The sequence below is a fragment of the Mirounga leonina genome, unplaced genomic scaffold (genome assembly GCF_011800145.1).
Source record: "Mirounga leonina isolate KUSES-001 unplaced genomic scaffold, KU_Mleo_1.0 Mir_168, whole genome shotgun sequence".
In the NCBI taxonomy this organism is placed as follows: Eukaryota; Metazoa; Chordata; class Mammalia; order Carnivora; family Phocidae; genus Mirounga; species Mirounga leonina.
The window spans coordinates 52,196,305-52,218,169 of record NW_023270426.1 but is presented as its reverse complement, the minus strand read 5'-3'; the positions used below and the strand labels follow the sequence as shown (position 1 = coordinate 52,218,169).

General features: G+C 35.0%; 1 protein-coding gene and 1 pseudogene across 4 annotated transcripts in view; both read left to right on the top strand.

The window, feature by feature from the left end:
• The window catches only part of SSBP2 (single stranded DNA binding protein 2), a 288,641-nt gene that overhangs the window by 73,668 nt on the left and 193,108 nt on the right, over positions 1-21,865 (top strand). For all 4 annotated transcript variants that reach the window (XM_035014767.1, XM_035014768.1, XM_035014766.1 and 1 more), the window contains exon 3: positions 11,312-11,373. In XM_035014767.1, the coding sequence (XP_034870658.1) occupies positions 11,312-11,373 (62 nt within the window). The remainder of the gene's footprint in view (positions 1-11,311; positions 11,374-21,865) is intronic.
• On the top strand, positions 8,129-8,287 carry LOC118017257 (annotated as a pseudogene).

Genomic DNA, 21,865 nt, shown 5'->3' with positions numbered 1-21,865 from the left:
GAAATATGACTGATCCAGTTGAAAAGTGCCAAAAGTATGAAGTACACACTGATTTTGAAGATTTAGTGTGAACAGAGGAACATAAAATATCAGTCATTTAAAAATTTTGATCACACATTGAAATAGTATTTTGGATATATTGGGTAAAATAAAATTTATTACTAAAGTTAATTTTACCATTCTTTTCTTTTCTAATGTGGTTACTAGAAAATTTAAGGCTACATATGCAGCTCTCATTTGTGGCCGGTGTTTATAGTTTTATGAGACAAGTCCTGCTTGAAATAATATCTCCAGTCATCTCACTAGTTTGACCCCCAGCACATCAGGGACATCACTGGCAACCCCTTGACCAAAGTGCCCTCCCTGCTAGAGGTACAACCTTCTTGAGATTCACTTGCTCCAAAAACAAATGCAGAAGTAAACAAACACACATAGCCCCCCAGCCTTTTATCTAATTAATTAGTATTTGAGAACTGTTAGGGCCTATTTGCAAATAAGGAATTTGGGAGGTATGCTTAGAACATAGAAGTCAATTGTTTTATCATAGAATGAATATATACAGTGTAATAAAAGTTGGATTTTAAAGTATATTCAAATCAAAACAGAAATTTAGTGTATTTATAGCTCATTAAATCATTAATTAGAAGACTTTGTATTTCACCTTGCTACCCCACACTCACTATTGTTACAGAGCAATGATTGAGATTGCAAAAGGGATGCTCTTAATATTTGTATTCTTAATCACTGCCAACTTAGAAGGTATTTAAAAGAAACTAAAGCCAGCTATGAGATTTAAAATTTTTATTTTAATGCAGTTGAAAACTTGATGAAACTTGATGAAAGAATTTACTGTTCTCTTTCCTTAGATCAAGGAGCATTTTGAATTGACTCAAGTTTCTAAATCCTTGGGCGTTCCCATGACTATATATTCTTTTTTTAACCAACATTATAAGATGTCAGATGCAGTGACTCTTAAACTTCATGAAAAAGAAAAATGTTGCTAATGCATTTAAGGAAATTCAGCTGTTTTGACTTAAATGGATCATGTGGATTAAGCATAACTAGATTGAGATAACTAGGTACTATACTGATATACCCTGAATTGAATGGAAAATGGATATACAAAATTTCTAGGTCTATTTGGTAAAAATGAAATTATAATTTCAGAAGAGCACTTTTCTGACAAGTATTTACCATGATTTTATTTTCATTTGGAATGAAAACTGGTTTCATTTGGAATACAAAACTGAGGATTTCTCTGAATTATCGGTCTGGTTCAATTTCACAAGAAGAATCAATTAAGCTGAAAACAAACTATTGTTACCAAGAAGATAGAGTGTTTCTGGACTTTGGAGATGAGTGTATGTGATTCCCAGAACTATTCTTTACTTTGTAGCTTGCCAAACTCCAAGTGGCACTGTGAAAATACATTCTAATTACCTAAATAACCAATATAGCTTTTTCTGTATATAGGGAGTGGCTAGATTGATTGAGGTGTAAGTTTCCCAAAATGTAGAATAAGTTAGATCCATTTGGACTTAACATAGGTAAACTTCCAAAATATTTTCAAGTAAAAGAAGCAAGCTGAAGTATGGCATTCACATGGAAACATTTGAACATAAAGGGACATAATACAATACTATATATTTTTGTGGGTACATATTTATGAGTGTGAAGTATAGTAAAAAGTCTGAAAGAATATACATGCCAGACTAGTTTCTGAGAGTAGGGATTTTAAAGGAATTAAAGGGGAATTTTATCCTTACTTGCATATATATATACATATATATATATGCATATATATATATGCAGAAATTATATCCTATTTGTACAGTTATTTAAAAATAAAAATAACAGAGGAGAAAATACAAAATTATCTCAATTTTAAAATGGAAGCCTAGAAGTAGATTTGTGACAGGCCATTGCTGAGTACTCCCTAGAGTTCTAAATAATTTCAGTTGGTTAAATTTCAGTACCTTTCTATAATCTTCCTCTCACTGTGTCCACAAGAACTGGCTGCTTGTATTCGCCTACATATAGGCTATATATATATATATATAATACCATAGGCTTCTGTCCCCTGGGCTTTACTCTGCCTTAAATCCTTCCCCACCTGAGTAGTTGGAGTTCGCTTTCTCAGGGCTCCACCTCTCTAAGCTGATAGTGCACTCTTACTGAAGACTTTTGCATACTGTGCCAGGAAGACTGGACTTTATCTTCTTGCAAAGAAGCTTTGCATGCTTTGGATGCTCTTTAAGTAAAAAAGAAACATTGTTGGTTTGTACTCTGGTGTCTGTGTGAATGCCAGTACTGCTTCCCCCTGCCCCCCAACTATGGTTAGTAAAGGAAGGAGAATGTAATCTTTTAGAGCTTTGTACCCTATTTAGCATTGCTTTCTCTCTTACTTTCACTTGGATCATATGGAAAATTTAAGGCTGCTTGTTGTAGAATGACTTCTTAAGCAGTTTAAGAAGTAAAGGACCATCTTATCTAAGTTCTTGTGAGTCTATCCCCAGATTTTTTATCTAATTCAGGACAGTTACATAAGGAACTTAAAGAAAAACTAGAAAGACTTGTTTATTTGGATTGGGTATTGTGATAAAAAGGAAATGATTAAAGTGTCACCAATCACTCAGATGTTCAATGTTCTTACCCTGGTTTAGAGTGAAGTAGAATACTTCTTCCCATTTTGTCATTCTCCCTCAGGATGAATGAGTGTATGGATGACTATGATGTTAATGAGCCCTTTTGAATCAGGATTTGCTATGCTGGGCCACCTTTCCTTAGAGTGGGTTTCTTTTATTGGTGAAGTTGTGAAGAGGTCAAATTGGAACTGTAGAAATCATCCGAGAAAGTAAGATGTATATCTCAGCAACCTAGTCTCTCACTGAGTTTGGCCTTTTTTCTTTTTCTTTTTTTTAAAGTAGGCTCCACTCAGCGGGGAGCCCAACATTGGTCTTAAATTCAGGACCCTGAGGTTAAAACCTGAGCTGAGATCAAGAGTCAGACACTTAACGGACTGAGCCACCCAGGCGTCCCATGGGTTTGGCCTTTCTGATAATGCCCTTGACCCGGGCTATCAGCAACTGAACTGCTCTTGATAGATTTTGTTATCTGCCAGAACAGAGCCCAGAACTATTAGCCCAGCTGTTTTTTTTTTTTTCCTTATTTAAAAGAGGTAGCATTGAACTAATGATAGAAATCACATCTCTACACAGGTTATGTTGACTAAAGCTTTGTTATATCCGATTCATGATAGATTCTAAACCAGTACCTGAATCCCAAATATAGTTTTGACAACTTTAAATTTTCTTACCCCTAAAAGGACAAAATTGAACATTCTTTTTTTTATTTAAATTCAGTTAATTAACATATAGTGTATTATTCGTTTCAGAGATGGAGCTTAGTGATTCATCAGTCTTATAGAATACCCAGTGCTCATTATATCATGTGCCTTCCTTAATGTCCCTCAACCAGTTACCCCATCCCCCAAAATTGAACCTTCTTTAGAAATAGTCTCAATGTAGAGCTCTTCTTCAGCTTTATCTTTTATTATCTTTTTATCTATTATCTTTCAGTATTCAATATTACAAACAGAAAACTAAGAAATCTTTACAATTCTATATCAATTTTTGTTACTTTAAATTCATTAGAAACTATCCTTTTTCTGGTTATCTCATTTCATTATGCGAAGATAATTCCAACTCATTCCTGAAATTTTGCATGGTATTTGTCATACCTCAGAATGAGGCTTGGTGACCTTAACAAATAAAATTAAGAATTAGATTGTTGCAGATATCGAGATTTTTCTTCCTTCTTAAGGATTTTATGTTGTTTATATTAATAGCCCTTATTTGCCATAAATTAGCCTGTAAGTTAGCCAGAAATAGAAGCTTAAAAGCATCTAACAGATTGTTTCTTCAGATTTTATTAGGAATACTAAATTATTGAACATCAGAGACTCCAAAATTCTGTTCTGTTTATCTTTCATTGAAAAGAGAAAATAACAATTTACTAACCAGTTTCTTAAACTTTAGTTTGGGAGACAACATAGTATGGTAGGTAAGAGTAATTGCTTTGGGGCCAGACTGCTGGGTTTGAATTATGTTCTGTATCTTACTCAGTTTTCTTAATTATAAAAAGAAGATAATTGTAATAATACTTTAAAGTTGTACTGAGGTTTAATCAGTTAGTACCTATAAAGTGCTTAGAAGGGCCTAGCATGTAGTACATACTCAAAAGTGTTAATTTTAATTTTTTTATTTTTACTTTTTTAAAGATTTTGTTTATTTATTTGACAGAGAGAGATACAGCAAGAGAGGGAACACAAGCAGGGGGAGTGGGAGAGGGAGAAGCAGGCCTCCCGCCACGCAGGGAGCCCGATGTGGGGCCCAATCCCAGGACCCTGGGATCATGACCTGAGCCGAAGGCAGATGTTTAACAACTGAGCCACCCAGGTGCCCCAAAAAGTGTTAATTTTAAACTTGTTGGCCAATTCTTTTTTACCTTGTGTAGTTTCTATACTAGAGTACAAATAAAAATATATGTCCTATGTGTACATGTATGCTCCAAGTATCTGTCACTTGGATGGCCTGCAATTCTACCTCCAGGGGTTACTTTTCCTATCAAAATAGCTCCAACTCTAATCCCTAATATTACAGGTTCCCACAAGTCCTCTCTAACATCTCTGGGGCTTACTAGGGGGAGAAGGGACTGGAGGTTCTCTTGCTGTAATTTCTTGCTCCCACCAAGTATTACAGCCTTACTGCTTCTCCTTCTTATGTCTGCTGCCTTTTCTTTGAAGTTTCGTGTTTTTCTCATAGCCTCCAAGCTCCACTGAGTCATTGCTTTTGTGTATAAAAGATTCTTACTGAAGATTAGGGGAAAACTGAACAGCATTCAGCCTTGTACAGTACACGTAACAACATCAGCTTGAATATGAAACACAACCATTAAGTTTTTTGGTCTCCTTTTGGCCATGGGAATTGCTTAGCAACTGTTTACCTGAGGGCTCCCACCTGCCTTCTGTCTTACCGACTCCTCACTACCTCTCCCATTGTCCCCTCTTCTGAATCCTCCTAGACATCTCAGACATCTTCTTCCTGCGGGATTATCAGCAGCCTCCTGAATTCTTGTTATTTTATTATGTGGCATATTAAATATTCATTCTCTACTTTCCAACCATTCCTGGGAGCCTCTACTTTTCTAGCCCAAAAAATAAAAATAGAAGGGATCCATCAGGGAGTTTTCCCAATAAAAGACTTCAGCTGCACAAGTAGCATGTGCATCTCTGCAGCCCAGTCTCTCACCTGGATGTTGCCTTTACGAGGTCTTCTACCATCTAGAATAGAGCAACGCTATTCAGTAAAACTTCCTGTGACTAGAAGATGATTTCTGATCTGTGCTTCTAATAAGTTCTCCACTAGTCTCATGTGATTATTAAGCACTTGAAAAGTGGCTAGAGCAAATGAGGAACGTTCAGTTAACTTAATTTTAAATTTAAAGGACCACATGTAGCTAGGGGATACCATACTGAATGGCACAATTTTGGATTATCTGCTTTAAAGTCTGATCAGATTTTTCTTCCCATTATACATCTATTTTGTTAATTTTTTAAATTAAAATGTAATTGTTCTTCCTTTTTCTTTCTTTCTTCTTCTTTTTTTTTTTTCCTTTAGTTTAGTATATAGATGCATCTATCCATGGAAAATTTTATAAAATTAGTGGGAATAGTAGGTTATATCTAAATTAGAAGACTCTGGAATTTTGTCTAGGAACAAATGTATACGTAGGTATACAGGTTCTTAACACAGGAACTAGCTTTATCCGTTTATGGTATTAACATTTTTTGAATATTGGTTCTCAAGAAGTATGAAAGGATTTAGGAATACTCTGAAAAGTTCGGAGCCCATGCACTTCAAGCCTTCTGCTGTGCTTTGGGAGATGCTTTGGAAGTGGGTCTGGATCATTCAAAGAGGTCCCACACTGACAAGGCTAGAACCTCTGAAAAGGAACTGTTGACATCCAGAATTGTCCCCTGCTGTAGCTGGGGTATCTGCTGTAGCTACTGCTGCTACAACCAGCAGCTATTGCACTTTTGGAGTCACGGGCAGGAAGCTTCACTTCTTCCCCCTGCCATTTGATCTCCAACTAGCATCCTTCTGATGGCAGAGCTGAACAGGAAACCAGGCAATACAATTTTTGGAATCCCAGCACTTAGTGTAGAATGGACAAAGAAGGGTGAGTGTGGGGCTGAGAGATAATAGGTAAAGTTCCAGTATACCTTGCTGGAAGCAAATAATGATGAAAAGTTAAGCAAGTGTGTACCTGTATATATATATGTGTGTGTGTGTGTGTGTGTATCATTTTTTCTTTGTTTATACAAAGAAATTATGTATAAATATAATATATAATATATAAATTATATAAAAATATAACTATATATAAATTACAATAAATACTAATTTATTACACACACTGTTACATGCTTTAATTTTTGTTTCATTTGTTTGACTTCAGTTGTTTTATACTGGTTCGTGAAACTTCATAATTCTTTTTATGGTGGTGGGGTATTTCATTCTATGAAATGTACCATGATATATTTCACCAGCCCCCTACTTATGGACATTTAGGTTGTTTCCAGTCTTTTGCAATTACAAAGAATGCTTTACTGAAAATTGTTATATATATATAATTTTACACACATGACCATATTTATAGGATAAATTCCTAGAAGAAGAATTGCTATATCAGATAGTATGGGCATTTGTAAATTATAATTATCATTTATAAGCCAAATGGCATGTCTTACCCCTGCCAATATACTTTTTGTTCATTCAATGTTTGGCTCTCCACCTATATAGAAATGCTGAAAATGCCAGGTCATATAATAGAGACACAACATAATCACAGACAAGGCCCTCAAATGTAGAATATGACAGTGGGAATGGGCATTGAGATTTATCTGTAAGTTAGGAGAATACAGCTTTTAGCTGGGCAAATGATGGAAAGAAGGGAGGTGGATGATTCAACAACTTTAAAAAGCCTTAGGATGAAGAATACATATTGGAGCTGGGGTAATGAAAGAAGGAAAAATAGAATAAAGATAGAGAGAGAAATTGTTTGCATAGATGTCATTCAAATACCCAAAAAAGCCTGAAGCCTATGAAACTCAATACGACAGAAAATGCCTTTCATAAATAACAGTATTGTTTCTAAAATGGCTATTGACATTTAGGGGTATTTTCAGGCCATTCCTCAACCATGTCCATCATTACTACGTGTTTGCTAAAAAAAATTTAACTACATAGGTGAATATGATTTTAAAATGAAAGTCTTCCTTTACCTGTTTGGTATGGTATCTTTAATATGTATACACCCAAATGCATACATACATATATAAACAACTTCTTTTAAATAGAGAAGGTTTATGGGGCCTGGCTGGGTCAGTTGGTTAAGTGTCCAACTTGATTTATGATCTGAGGGTTGTGAGATTGAGACCCGCATCACGCTCTGCGCTGGGTATGGAGCCTGCTTAAGATTCTCTCTCTCCCTCTGCCCCTTCCCCCAGTAAAAAAATCATTTAAAAAAAAGTTTATACTATACATATTGTTCTATAATCTTCCAAATCTCCAACTTAAAAAGCCAATATAACATGGCTCTCTTTCCATGTAGATGTGTCATATTCTTTTTAATGATTGTACATTCTTCTGTAGTATGTATCAAAATTTATTTTACAATTGGTGAGTGTTTTCAGGTTGTTTCTAATTTTCATTATTTCTAACAATGTGGCAATGAATGTACCTTAGTTTTCTATAGACCAGGGTTCTTTTTTCCTTAGCATCATCTCATGCTTCCTATAAACAAGTAATACCTATAGTAATAATTAGTTTAGAGGCAAAAAATACCATTAACTATGGAAACATTCTTAATGTAGAACCACTTCTTCTTTGGAAATACCTGAAGTGTTAATTGTTGTTTATTCAATAACTATAAAAGGATGGCTTTTGTGTTATTTTCAATATGATGGACCAGAGTTTTAGCTGCTTCTGCCACTTACTTGGAATTTAAAGTGAGTAACATGAACGTGAACTTTATGTAGTAAAGACTATTATAAGGATGAAAAAAAAGCTTTGCGAAGTGGCAGTATCGTAGCCAATGAGGTTTATCCGAGGCGCGATTATTGCTAATTGAAAACTTATAAGGATGAAAAAAGATGATGTATGGGAGGCATTTTGAGCTGCTCTGAGGAACAATAAAATATAATACTATTGAAAATACAAATGCAAAAACATAAAAATATAATAAAAACACATTACTTTTATTTCACAAAAGTCCATATTGACTATAAACCATGTAGGTATTTTCCTCGATTACTTTATCTCCTGAAATTGCTGGTGGTTGCTTGTTGAAGTCGTGGAAGCGCAGAGGGAAACTGCTGAGCACTGGCTATAGCACAGTAGGACTCATGTTAGACTAAGTCTAATCCCTCCTCCAGCACCATCCAGCATTGAGATCTAGTCCTGCCACTTTAACTGTAATGTAAGTCATCGCACATTCTCCCTTTAATTGAGCATAGCGCTGTCGGCTTTATTTCATAGTCATAATCTGTCAAGTTAGGATGAACTGAGATATGTAGGGACGCTACTGTGAAAAACTTGCTGTTTATATAATTAGGATGATTCCAGGGATTAGGAATACTTATGTGTCTGGGACATATCTGTAAGATTCATTATTATGCCCTTTCAGGAAGACATCAGTTAGTGAACAAGTGGTAAGAGAAAAGATTGAGAGAAAGATGAGACACAGGTTTTTGGCGAAATTATAAATTTTTCAGAGTTTCGTTTATCCTCAGACTCATGAAGTACTACCATTCCTTATTTTTTTCATGAACCAAGAAGATAACAATAATGATTAACGGAAATTCAGATAAAAGGTAGCATAGATATAAAAATTACTTGTGTTACTCTTAAGGGAATTCAAATTAGGATCTGGCTTTTTATAACATGTTTTGGTTCATTGTTCATATTTAGTTTTTATGAATTCAAGTTCATTAATCCCTAGGATTTCTCCTTTAGCTCTTTTAAAAAATGGCTATCACATATATAATTTCCTCATTTTTAGAAATTTTCTTTGTTTTTTGAGAGCAAATTACTTCAAAGCTCCCATTGGCTTACATTTTGTGTACTTAAGAACTAAAAAAAATTATTTTAGTGATTTTAATTATGATTTTTCATCTTTACCCTAGAGAGTCACTTTTTTTTTACATTTTGGGCCACTTTCTGAATTCCTATCTTAAACTTTTATTTATTTATTTTAATCCTTTTGGGACAAGAATTTCTAAGTTCTTCCATAGTAGGTGATAGAAAGGATTCCTTGATTTTTTTTTCTTTGAAATCTATAATTATGTAGTTGTTTACTTCCTAGTTATGTTAAGGGCCTATGGGCATAGTTTTCTGATTAGGATATTGTTAAATAATTTTTAATTACTTAATTATTTTTAGAGAGAGAGAGAGTGCACGTGCACATGTGCAGGTGGGGGAGGGGCAGAAGGAGAGGGAGAGAGAGAATCTTAAGCAGGCTCCATGCCCAGTGCAGAGCCCTATGCAGGGCTTGATCTCATGAACCTGAGATCATGACCTGAGCTGAAATCAGGAGTTGGCCATTTAACCAATTGAGCCACTCAGGCACCCCTAATTACTTAAACTAAAAAACTAAATCATGCTTATACATAAAGATTGTTGTTGTTTTTTCCCCCAAGTTCTTATTTATTTATTTATTTATTTAATCTCTACGCCCCATGGGGCTCAAACTCAGGACTCTGAGATCAAGAGTGGCATGCTCTTCAGTGAGCACCATGTTCTTCTAACTGAGCCAGCCAGGTCCCTCTGCATAAAGATTGTTTTTGAGGGCTTTCTGGATCACCTTAGTTAAAATTATAGCTCACTTCTTATTGTTTTCCATTTTCTTTATCCTCCTTCCCTGCTTTGTTTTCCTCCTTAGCATTTGTCACCTTCTACTTCTAATAGTCTCTCTCTCTTTTTTTTTTTGCTTTTCTTTGTTTATGGTCTGTCTGCTCTACTAAAGTATAATCTTCCTGAATGCAAAGATCTTTATCTTTTGTTTACTGCTATCAGTGCTTAGAAAAGGCACTGTAGAGGGCGCCTGGGTGGCTCAGTTGGTTAAGCGACTGCCTTCGGCTCAGGTCATGATCCTCGAGTCCCTGGATCGAGTCCCGCATCGAGTCCCACATCGAGTCCCACATCGAGTCCCACATCGAGTCCCGCATCGGGCTCCCTGCTCGGCAGGGAGTCTGCTTCTCCCTCTGACCCTCCTCCCTCTCATGCTCTCTGCCTCTCATTCTCTCTGTCTCAAATAAATAAATAAAATCTTAAAAAAAAAAAAAAGAAAAGGCACTGTAGAAATACCTAGTTTTCCAATTTCTGAATTTAATTTGTAAAGAGTATTTAGTCAGAAATTTTAATTTTTCAGAGATATTGATCTTCTTTTAAATTTTTTATAGTCAACTCCAACTCATCTGAAATATAAATATAATATATATAAATATATATGAACATATATGTAAATATATATATAGACATTTGGAAAGTTAATATTTCCATCTTTTTGAACTCTTTTTTAAAAATTTTTTAAAGATTTATTTATTTATTTTAGAGAGAGAAAGAGAGAGCATGGGAGGAGGGGATGGGGAAGAGCAGAGGGAAAGGGAGAGAGAGTCCTAAGCAGACTCCGTCCTGAGCTCGGAGCTGGATCTCATAACCCTGAGATCATGACCTGACCTGAGTAGAAACCAAGAGTCGGACACACAACTGACTGTGCCACCCAGGTGTCCCTCTTTTTTAAACTCTTCTTACTCTTATTCCCTCAAATCAAGAATTTATTCAAAAACTCAACCCTTAAGGCGTAATTTCCGAGTTGCACATATTAAGTCCAGTCATTTGCAAATTTCTGGGTTGGTAGTGATAATTGATTCTCATAGTGATGTTAATAATGGTGATTTTGATGTGCCTTAAGATCCTGAAATATTAAGTTCCAGAAGTCTCTCCTGAAAATCCTGGCACAGTGGGAAGCAATTCAGGAAAGTAATGGTGGCATCTTCTCTCACAAACTATCCAATCAACAAATGACTATGTAAAATGAGTACTTATAAAACTTGAATAAAGAATAATATGAAAATGATTAAAATCTTATGTATCATCTTAGTATTTTAAATGGGAAAATGTAGTTTTGTAATATGTGTGGAAAAAGGTATTATTAGGAAAGTATTTAATATCTCTTTTATTCATTTTAGATAAGATGGGAAAAAAACATCACATTGGGGGAACCACCAGGATTCTTACATTCTTGGTGGTGGTAAGTATCTTTTATTCCATTTTTATTAGATTGATGATGTATTCCAGTAGGCCTGCACCATACCTGTTTATGAATTCATGCTTCTTTTTTATTTATTTATTTTTGTTTTCTATAATTATTTTATGAAAGGTAGCACTTAAAAAAAGTCAAACTCAAAACCAGCTTTAGTGTTCTTTAACTTAAAGATACTACTAGTGAGTCAAGCTAGAATTGGGTTTGGTATATGTAATCTCCTACTGTAAGTATGATTCTGTATTAGTCAGCTTAGGCTGCCATAATAAAGTACCATAGACTACATGGCTTTTAAACAACATAAATTTCTTTTCTCACATTTCCGGAAGCTGGACATCCAAGATCAAGCTGCTAGCATGGTTTGTTTCTTGTGACGTCTTTCTTCCTGGCTTTTAGACCCTCATGATCTCATCTAAACCTGAGGATACTGAAGGTAGAGGCAGTGGTGAATTTTTAGGACAGTGAAGAATAGTCCAGAAGAAAAACTGAAATAGTTCAATATAGATTCAGGGATAGAACTGTGTAGAAACACAAAAAAGACCATCAGATTATATTGAAGACCCAGCTGATAGCAGAGCTTATAAATTTCACTATAGTACCAATATGTCCAGATCTGTGACTTCTCTGCACTAGCAGTGGCGGTTCAGGTGTCTGCATGGACATGCTAGGCTGTTGGTTTGCATTTCTTCAATTTAGAAGAATTTTCTGTCCAGTGCCTTACATATTCATCTTTCAGAATCTTAATTAAAAGAGAAAAACAAAAGCTGTCTTCTTGGGCCATGCACATGGTTTCCTTGGCACGTTATTTAATGCCATCATCTTTTTAACCTCTCTCCTGAAAACATGCCTTACATTCAGTGGTGAATGGAACCACACTCGATCAGTTGTGGTTGTGGGTTTCCCTTGTTTGTCTCACATATGTATGGCAGGAACAGGTGCAGTCCTTTGGCTCAGAGCTGTTCCTGTATTTGGAACAACGGTTTATTGCAGTTAAGCACTATCATTGTGCTGTTTTCCTGGGGTTTAAGACTGAGCTGTTATAGTATATATTATAAAAGTCAATTTTTCATTTTACATAGTATGTATTTATGATATCTAGATCTATATTGTAAAAATTTAGCTGTTTGCTGAATCTAATTGAGTCTCCACACCTGTTAACACCTTGTATTTTGTATGTTTCCAGTTAGGTCTGCAAAGTAGCCTAAGAAACCATTTTAGGAGTCTGTCCCTATTGGATTAGTGGGCTAACAAAGTGAAGATTTTGAAAATTTCCATTAAAGAATTAATTTTATTTCTTGCACCGATTTCTCTTTTGCTCCATTTCTTATGAATTTAACCTATTTATATACTGTTGGTAGTTGATAATACCTCACTGAATACTTTAGCTTTTTCGGTCTTAACTATCACAAGATACAGCTCTTAAATCTGCCATTGCTCTTCCTTTTTCTATGGCTCTAAGATTCAGGGGAGCCCTTCCTCTGTGGTTTTGGTATTTAAACTAATTTTAATTTGTGCATAGTTGGAGATATCAAAGAAATGGTAAATAATGGGCACATACGTATTTTATAGTCTATTCAATTTAAATGTAGCACATGCAAAATATATGGGTACAGTATTTTCAGTTTTTTAAATTTTCTCCCCTGAAACTACTAACAAACCCTTTGAGGTGCCTACTTCATCTATGTAAATAAGTAGTTCTTAATGATTTTGAGATTATAGGATCCTCTGAGAACTGATGAAAAGCTATGGATCCTCTCCTTCAGAAAACTGCCCAGATCTTAAGCTTTCCTGGTCATTATGTATAGCCAGCCATGACTGTGGGCCTTAAATCCAGCAGATTTGCTTGACCTTTTTTTGTTGTTGTTAACTGTTTCAGAGGTCCCTTTGGTTTTCTTTCCCTTTTTTTTTTTTATCAGAACTTTTTTTTAGAGCAGTTTTTAGTAGATTCACAACACAGTTAAGGGGAAGGTACAGAAATACACTTTCTTCCCCCAAATAAGCACAACCTCCATATTAACATCCACCATCAGAGTGCTACATTTGTTATAGTTGATGAACCTGCACTGACACATGCAATAACCCAAAGTCCATACTTTACATTACAGTTCGTTCTTGGTGTTGTACATTCTGTGGGTTTGAACAAATGTATAATGACATGGTCCATCAATATAGCATCATACAGAGTATTTTCACTGCCCTAAAAATCCTCTGTGCTCTGCCTTTTCATCTACCCCACTCTTATGCTCCACCCCTGGCAACCACTACTGTCTCCATAGTTTTGCCTTTTCCAGAATCATTTAGTTGGAATCATATGGTATGTAGCCTTTTCATATTGGCTTCTTTCACTTAGCAATATGCATTTAAAGTTTCTCATGTCTTTTCATGGCTCGACAGCTCATTTCTTTTTAGTGCTGAATTATATTCCATTGTCTGGATGTACCATGGTTTGTTTATACATTCACCTACTGAAGGATATTTTGGTTGCTTCCAAGTTTTGGCAGTTACGAAAAAGCTGTTATGAATATGCCTGTGTTTTAATTTTTGTTGTGAGTGTAAGGTCTTTGTCTAGGTTCATGTTTTTGCATGTGGATGTCTGGTTGTTCTGATACCATTTGTGGAAGAGACTATCTTTGCTCTATTGCATTGCCTTAGCTCCTTTGTCAAAGATCAATTGATTACATATGTAGGTTTTTTCTGGCTCTCTATTCTGTTCCCCTGTTGCATTATCTATTTTTTCACCAATACCACACTGTCTTGATTCCTATAGTTTTATATTAAATCTTAAAGTTGGATGGTATCAGCCCTCCAACTTTGTTTTTCTTTAATATTGTGTTGATTATTCTGGGTCTTTTCCTTCTCCATATAAACTTTAGAATCAGTTGTTGATATCCACAGAATAACTTGTTGGGATTTTGATTGGGATTGCATTGAATCTATAGATCAAGTTGGGAAGAATGGACATCTTGACAATATGAGATACCTGACCTTTTAAATCTTTAATTCTTTAGAGCTTCGCTTTATCATGTGTGCTCTAGGTTAGGGATTCAGGATTACAATAATGGTTACCTTTTTTTTTTTAAATCTGGGAAGCTGTTAATGCTGTTAAGGTCCAGATGAATAGGATAATGTGTATTCTTCTAGAACTTACTGCTTGCTCATTTGGTCAAATGCAAGGTTCCTTTTGGATGGTCCAGTTACAATTTTGTGACTTCTTTTCACTTCTGTTTTTTTATAGAATATTTGAAAATGGAGTCCTGTTGTTTCAGCTTCTTCATCAAATATTTACAAAATGCAAAACTATGCTCCCCTCAAGGAAATAAGTATGGGAAAGATAAACAATTAATAGTATTATAACTGAGGTGTATACTAGCTATAATAGCAATTCAGGAGGAATGTTTCTTTCAGCTTGTGATATTTAAGAAAGGCTTTATAGAAAAAGTGAGTCTAAGCTGAGCTGGAAGTTGAGTGAAAGAAGGATATTTTGGGCAAGTAATAGTATGACATCTCAAAAGGAATGATCACGAACCCAAGAAATGACTGGTAGCTTGGGTCAGGTTACCTGTAGGTGCAGTACTATGAAGTGATAGACTATAAAGATAAAGACAAAGGCAGGGGCCAAATTATGAAGTCCTGAAGTACAAGGGTTTTGGATTAAAGCGTGGAGATTTTAAACACTGTACATGACATGATTAGATTTGTGCTTTTAGGCATTAACTTGGCATCAACATAGAGATGGATTGAAGAGGGTTGAGAACAGAGATAGAGTTCAGTTACAAGGCAAGTGTAATTGTCCAGTTGAAAGGTGATAGTAAACAGTACGTAGAATAGTTGGGATGTGGAGGAGTAGTTTCCTAGGCTTTAGATTTGGGGTGAACAGTGATGTCATTGACTGAAAGAGGAAAATAGATGGAGTAACAAGCTTTGGAGAAAAGGCCATAATTTATCTTGGACAGGTTACATTTTGAGATGCCTAAGTGACATTCAGATAGAGATGCCCTAATACAAGGTCAGTGATCTGGGCCTATACCTCTGAGACAGGTCTACAGTGGTTTGGAAACTATTAGCACAGACCATACTATTGGTGAAGAGTGTTTATAGATTCAACTGCCCAGTGTAACAAGTAAGAGCAGGGACTGGGGTTGGAATCCTGAGGAAAGTCAACATTTAAGCCTGGATGGATGAAGAGCAGCCTCAAAGGAAAATAATTGGAGAGGAAGAAGAGTAATTAGGAGAGAATAATGTATGGGAACCAGGTAGGATATTTAATGTAGAGATTAAATTCTGCAGCAAGTGTAGTAAAAGGACCCAGAGATTTTCCTGAATTGGGAAGGAAGGTGAACTTTGGTGGTCCTGGGGATAAGAGTTTTGGTGGAGGGGTGAAAGTGAGATTCAGAAGGCTGCTCTAATTCATTTTTCCACCTCAAGGGTTACTGAGAATAGCTGAAGTGTGTGGTGCCACATGGAGTAGTTTCAGGAGTAACAAAATTTTCCTTTCTTTTTTTTTTTAAGATTTTATTTATTTATTTGAGAGAGAGAGAGTAAGCGAGCAAGAGAGAGAGAGCATGAGTGGGTGGTGGAGGAGCAGAAGGAGAAGCAGACTCCCCGCTGAGAGAGCCTGATGTGGAGCTCCATCCCAGGACCCTGGGATCATGATCTGAGCTAAAGGCAGATGCTAACCGACTGAGCCACCCAGGCGCCCCACATTTTTCTTTTTAAAATAGAATAAATTTGAGCATATATATATTGAGATGAAAAGAATGGGGAGGTTGAAGATGTATGAAAGAGAAATAAACATGCACAAAGTGCAGAAAAAAATGCAGGGAAATTGAGAGGCAGAGGCCTTGGAGAGGAACAGGGGAATTTCTGCCTTTAGTATGGATAGAGGAAAATGTGTGATTTTATTTTCTGGAAGTTTTTCCTTGTTTCTGATGTGATTTCCTTTATCACTTCTTTTTTTTCTTTCCTACTTTGCACCCTGCCCAGTGCTATAGTATTTCCCATGCCTCCCATGTTCGTTACCTTTACCCAGATCAAATCCCCTTTGAAAATGTATTTCCTGTTTGTTTTCTTTAATGAAAGTTCCCAATGCTTCCGTGAATTTCAGAAATAGAAATGCCAAGGATCTTCTTTCTCCTGAAATTAATGTCCTTTTCAGTTTGGGTAATTTAAAAATAGACACTTTTTAAATCTTCCTATTTAATGTTTTAATGGCAGAAATTATGCTTTATTTTTACTTAATTTTATATGTAAAACACCTTTTGAAATTAAGTATATATGATGCTGCAGAGAAAATAAACTAATAACTAAGATTATAATGAGAATTTAGTTTCTTTCACTGGGAATGGGAAGTCAAATCTTACAGTATGCTGGCACTCTAATGATTTTAGAGTCTAATGGATGACATCAGGTATAGCTAAGAATAACCAAATACTCATGTGAAAACAATAGCACTGAATTAGTCAACTGGTTTACTAGAATGGTATAATAATTATCATTTGCAGACTGGTTCTCACTCATCTTGTATGTCTTGACTATAATAGGCATTGCATAACTAATTATTTATTTGAATTAAGTTAAAATAGGGTGAGGGGATGGGTTAAATAGGTGATGGGGATTAAGGAGTGCACTTGTGATGAGCACTGGGAATGTATGGAAGTGTTGAATCACTATATTGTACACCTGAAACTAATATTACACTGTATGTTAATGAACTGGAATTTAAATAAAAACTAAAAAAAGTTAAAATAAACAGCGATATAAGACAATGCAGGTGACAACTAAAACAGGAGTATAATCATGGTGAGAAGGCAATAAAAAGCGTTAGTGAGAGAGAAAGCAAGGAACAGAGGTGGTTAAGTTATAAAAAAAATCAAAAGTGTCTGGGAGAGTAGAAAAAGAATGAAAAAAATAGAAAAATTTGGTGGTGAGCAGACATTGTAAATAACATGGAATTTTCCACTAAATATGAAGGATTAGAAAGGAAACTGAGGCAAATTTTGCTCTATTAATAGGAAGGCTTCTTTTTTTTTTTGCCATACTAGTTATGAGAATTTTTTAGAATATCTTTATTCTTCTTTTAAAAATACTTTTGCATATACCATCTCTTTTATCTGTACAAAAGCCTGTAAAATATATAACATATTCTCTCTTTTTATACAAAGAAACTACTGGAAAAAAACCTATTTTCTCAAGGTCAGATTTAGAATTAGAATTGAAATTTACTGAATTATAACCAGTGCTCATCTCAGTAACAGATGATATTTCTTCAATACAGAGCAGAATTTAGTGGCCCACTATTAATAAGACATTAATTACAGTTCCCTTTTGAACACCCTGAGTGGCTAATTCTAGACCGTAGATATAAATGGGACTCAGAAAAGTTGTCTCTTCTGAGTCTGGTCTATATTGAGGCATCCATGCATCACTGGCAGCTGCATGTGGGGTGAGGGGGTGGTTGCCATAGGATACTCAGGAAATGAGTTGGAGTATGAGGGTCAAAGGTAGGATAACAAAGTGTTTGCTGTGTTATCTAGGACAGGTATCTACTACACTTATAACAGCTGATGCTGCTTGGACAGCCAGAGCTGTATAAACTTACCCATAATCAGCATGAACCATCTTGAAATGAGAACTCTTAATACCATACGCACAATAGAGGTAAAATAATGTAAGAATAAAAAGTTCAAGCCCAGCTTTGCCACTAACCAACTGTGTCCCCTAGGCAAATTATTTAACCTCTTTAAGCTTCAGCTCCCTCCTCGATCAAACAGGCATAATAATAGGAGAATTAAATGCTGAATGCATGATGCTTAGTATATGATGCTTGAATTTAGCATGTAAGCTATTTTAATGATACTTTAAAATATGAATTTATCATGAATCCAAGAGTATTATGAGAATTTTATGATAGTGGGACAAAATATAATTCTTACATTTTATAAATTATAAATAATGTTAAGGAATAAGACAAGTGCACACATTTGAAGCTTTTAAGGTGATGAGCAGGTACATGTACATTTTACATAAAACCCTCCTTAGTGTTATGAATAGTTTTCTTCAGTATAGATTATGAGTATCTAAGATTCATTGAAAATATTTTTGGGGGCCAAAGAGAAATAACTTCCTTAGCTATTAACAATTTGAAATTATAGTAATGTGGCTTGTCTCCTGTGTTTTTTTCTTCTTTTCTCTTTTTTTTAATTTTTATTTTCAGGTAGTCCCAAATGTGGCCAGGGGATTAAGGTTATATAATTATATTAGCATCGCATCTTCTAGACACCTCTGGAATGTTTATTCACCCTTGTAGACTTTTCTGACAACTATTTTGCTTTCCTTATTCCCTAAAGATATTGATAGCCAGTGAAGTCATTTTCACTCACATCATCAGAATAGAAGAAAAACAGTGTTTGGATGAGAATCCTCAACTTGGAAATCTTGTGTTTTCCTTTGATTTATGTGGGGAAAATTTTAATAATAATAACAAATGGTACAAGAACAAAGATTTTAATACTTTGCAGGTTTTGATTCCTGTGTTTATTGATTTATTTATTGATTTATTGGTTTATTTATTGATTTTTTAAAAGGTTTATGTATTTATTTGAGAGAGAGAGAGAGCATGAGAGGAGAGAGGGTCAGAGGGAGAAGCAGACTCCCTGCTGAGCAGGGAACCCCATGCGGGACTTGATCCCTGGACTCCAGGATCATGACCTAAGCTGAAGGCAGTCGCTTAACCAACTGAGCCACCCAGGCGCCCCTTGATTCCTGTGTTTAGTCTCTAACTACTTCATTTGTTTTTATTTTATTTTATTTATTTATTTGAGAGAGAGAAAGAGCAAGTGGGGGGAGGAGCAGAGGGAGAGGGACAAGCAAACTCTGAACTGAGCGTGGAGCCCCTAGTCGGACTTGATCTCAAGACCCTGAAGATCAGGACCTGAGCCAAAATCAAGAGGTGGTAGCTTAACTGACTGAGTCATTCAGGTGCTCCTCTAACTATTTCATTTGTAAAATACATATTTTTCACTTGTTTCTGCTTAGGAACAAAGAGACTGTGTAAATCTAAACCATTACTCATGATGATGAATCCACCACATTTCAAGGATAATATTTTGATATCAGGCTTAATAGATGTAGAGGTGAGAGCAAATGAGAAGCTCCTTAGCCACTAGCATTTCTGGTTGTAGAGAGAGGAAATCTGTTATCTGTGGAATTCCAGAATTTTCTGCCCTTGGCCCTCAGGGGAATCAAGGAACAAGTTCAGTGGGTCATCAAAAATGCTTACTAAAGAAATCAAATGAAATTCCTCCAGCTAAGAGCAAATCAAGTATTGCTATGACTCTTACCTACTGAACCTAATTTCTCCTCAAAGACATAGGTCCACATTTTCATATGATAAATGTCATGTCATCATAATATCAGCCAAAAGCATTTGTCCAGAGTATTTGTAAAGTCTTAATAATATATGAGATGTAACTTATACATAAAGTTGTATTTAGGTGCTTTAGGAAATAGAGTTGAAATTTTGAATTCAACTTATCATTAGTTTTGGATTCACAGTCACATACATGCCATGGATTACATATATATTTTTTCTCTTAGGCAGGATATGACGTAGCATATTGCATAGATTATGCATTAATATATACTTGAAATATTAGTAGAAGAAAATCATAGCTTACAATTTTAATTTACCAAGGGTTTATAGAGGTCTTTAACCTTGTTATTTTCTAAATTAGCTAAGTGATTTGTCTGCTGCCCCACAAAGCCACGCATGGATTAATTGCAGAATGTGAACTCATGTTTTGGTCACAGTGCAGCTTTGTTGTTGTTGTTGTTGTTGTTATGATATAACTAATTTTTTTCAAATATTAGGATGGTATTGTAGCAGTCCCAATATATTGTATGAGTCAAATAACTAGTGCAAAACATGGGTTGGATTTTCTAGAAGAGATAAACATTTGAAATATCTTTCCCATCTGTGATCATATCTTAGGTAAAAACATACAAATACTTATAAAATAGATGAAATGTGTTTAACATGAATATCATAGTACTAAAAATAAATTTTTAATTAATTTTTAAAATTTTTATAGTTTGAATTTCATAATATATTTCAGATTTTTTTGAGTTAATTATGAAACTCTCCTAATGAGTATGGTGTTTTAAATTGAAATTTTGCCTTATATTTGTGATGAGTATTCTTTATTATTAGTATCTCCTGGCTTTCTGGTGGCCACCTTAGCTCTGTGGTCTTTGAAGTGATGGAATAGAGATTATGAATACACAGAAAAGAATTAATAAAATGGTACCTAGAACAGGGCTCTCCAGGGGCAAGTTTTTTTTGTGGTGTTTTTTTTTTTTCTCAGTTTTTTCAAATTGTGACAAAATGCACAGAACAAAATTAACCATCTTAACTACTTTTACGTGTATATTTCAGTGTTATTAAATACATTCATAATGTTGTGCAACCATTACACCATCCATCTCTATAACTCTTTTTATGTTGTAAAACTGAAACTCTATATCCGTTAAACAATAACTCCCTATTCCCTGCCCTTCCAGCCCCTATCAACCACCATTCTGTTTTCTTTCTTTATGATTTTTGTCAACTCTAAGTACCTTGTATAAGTAGAATCATATAGTATTTATCTTTTAGGGACTAGCTTATTTCACTTCCCACATGTCCTCATAGTTCATCCATGTTGTAGCATATGTTAGAATTTCCTTCCTTTTAAAGGCTGAATAATATTCCTTTGCATTTATATACTACATTGTCTTATCCATCAGTGGACGCTGGGATTACTTCCATGTTTTAACTATAGTGAATAAGGCTGCTATGAACCTGGGTATATGAATATCTCTGAGATTTTTAATTCTTTTGGGTATAAACCCAGAAATGGAATTGGTCAATCATATGGTTAAATATATTCCAAAGTATTTTATTCTTTTTGATGCAATTTGTTTTCTTAATTTCTCTTTTTGATAATTCGTTGTTAGTTAATAGAAAAATCACAACTGATTTTTGTATATTGATTTTATATCCAGCAACTTTACTGAATCCATTTGTTTAGTTCTAACATTTTTTTGGTGAAGTCTTTAGTAATTTGAATTTTCTCTCTCTCTCTGTTTCTCTCTCTCTCTCTTTTTAGTTTATCTAGCTCTAAAGGCTTGTCAAGTTTATTGATCTTTCTGAAGAACCAGCTTTTGGTTTTATTAATTTTATCTGTTGTTTTCCTGTTCTCTATTTCATTGATCTCTGTTCTAATCTTTATTATCTCCTTCTACTAGTTTTGGGTTTAATTTGTTCTTTTCTAGTTCCTTAAGTTTTAAAATTAGGTTGTTGATGTAAGATCTATCTTGTTTTTTAAATATATTTATAGCTTTAAATTTCCCCCTAGTATTGCTTTTGCTTTGTCCCATAGGTTTTCGTATGTTGTGTTTTCATGTCATCTCTAAGTATTTTTAAATTTCCCTTGTGATTCTT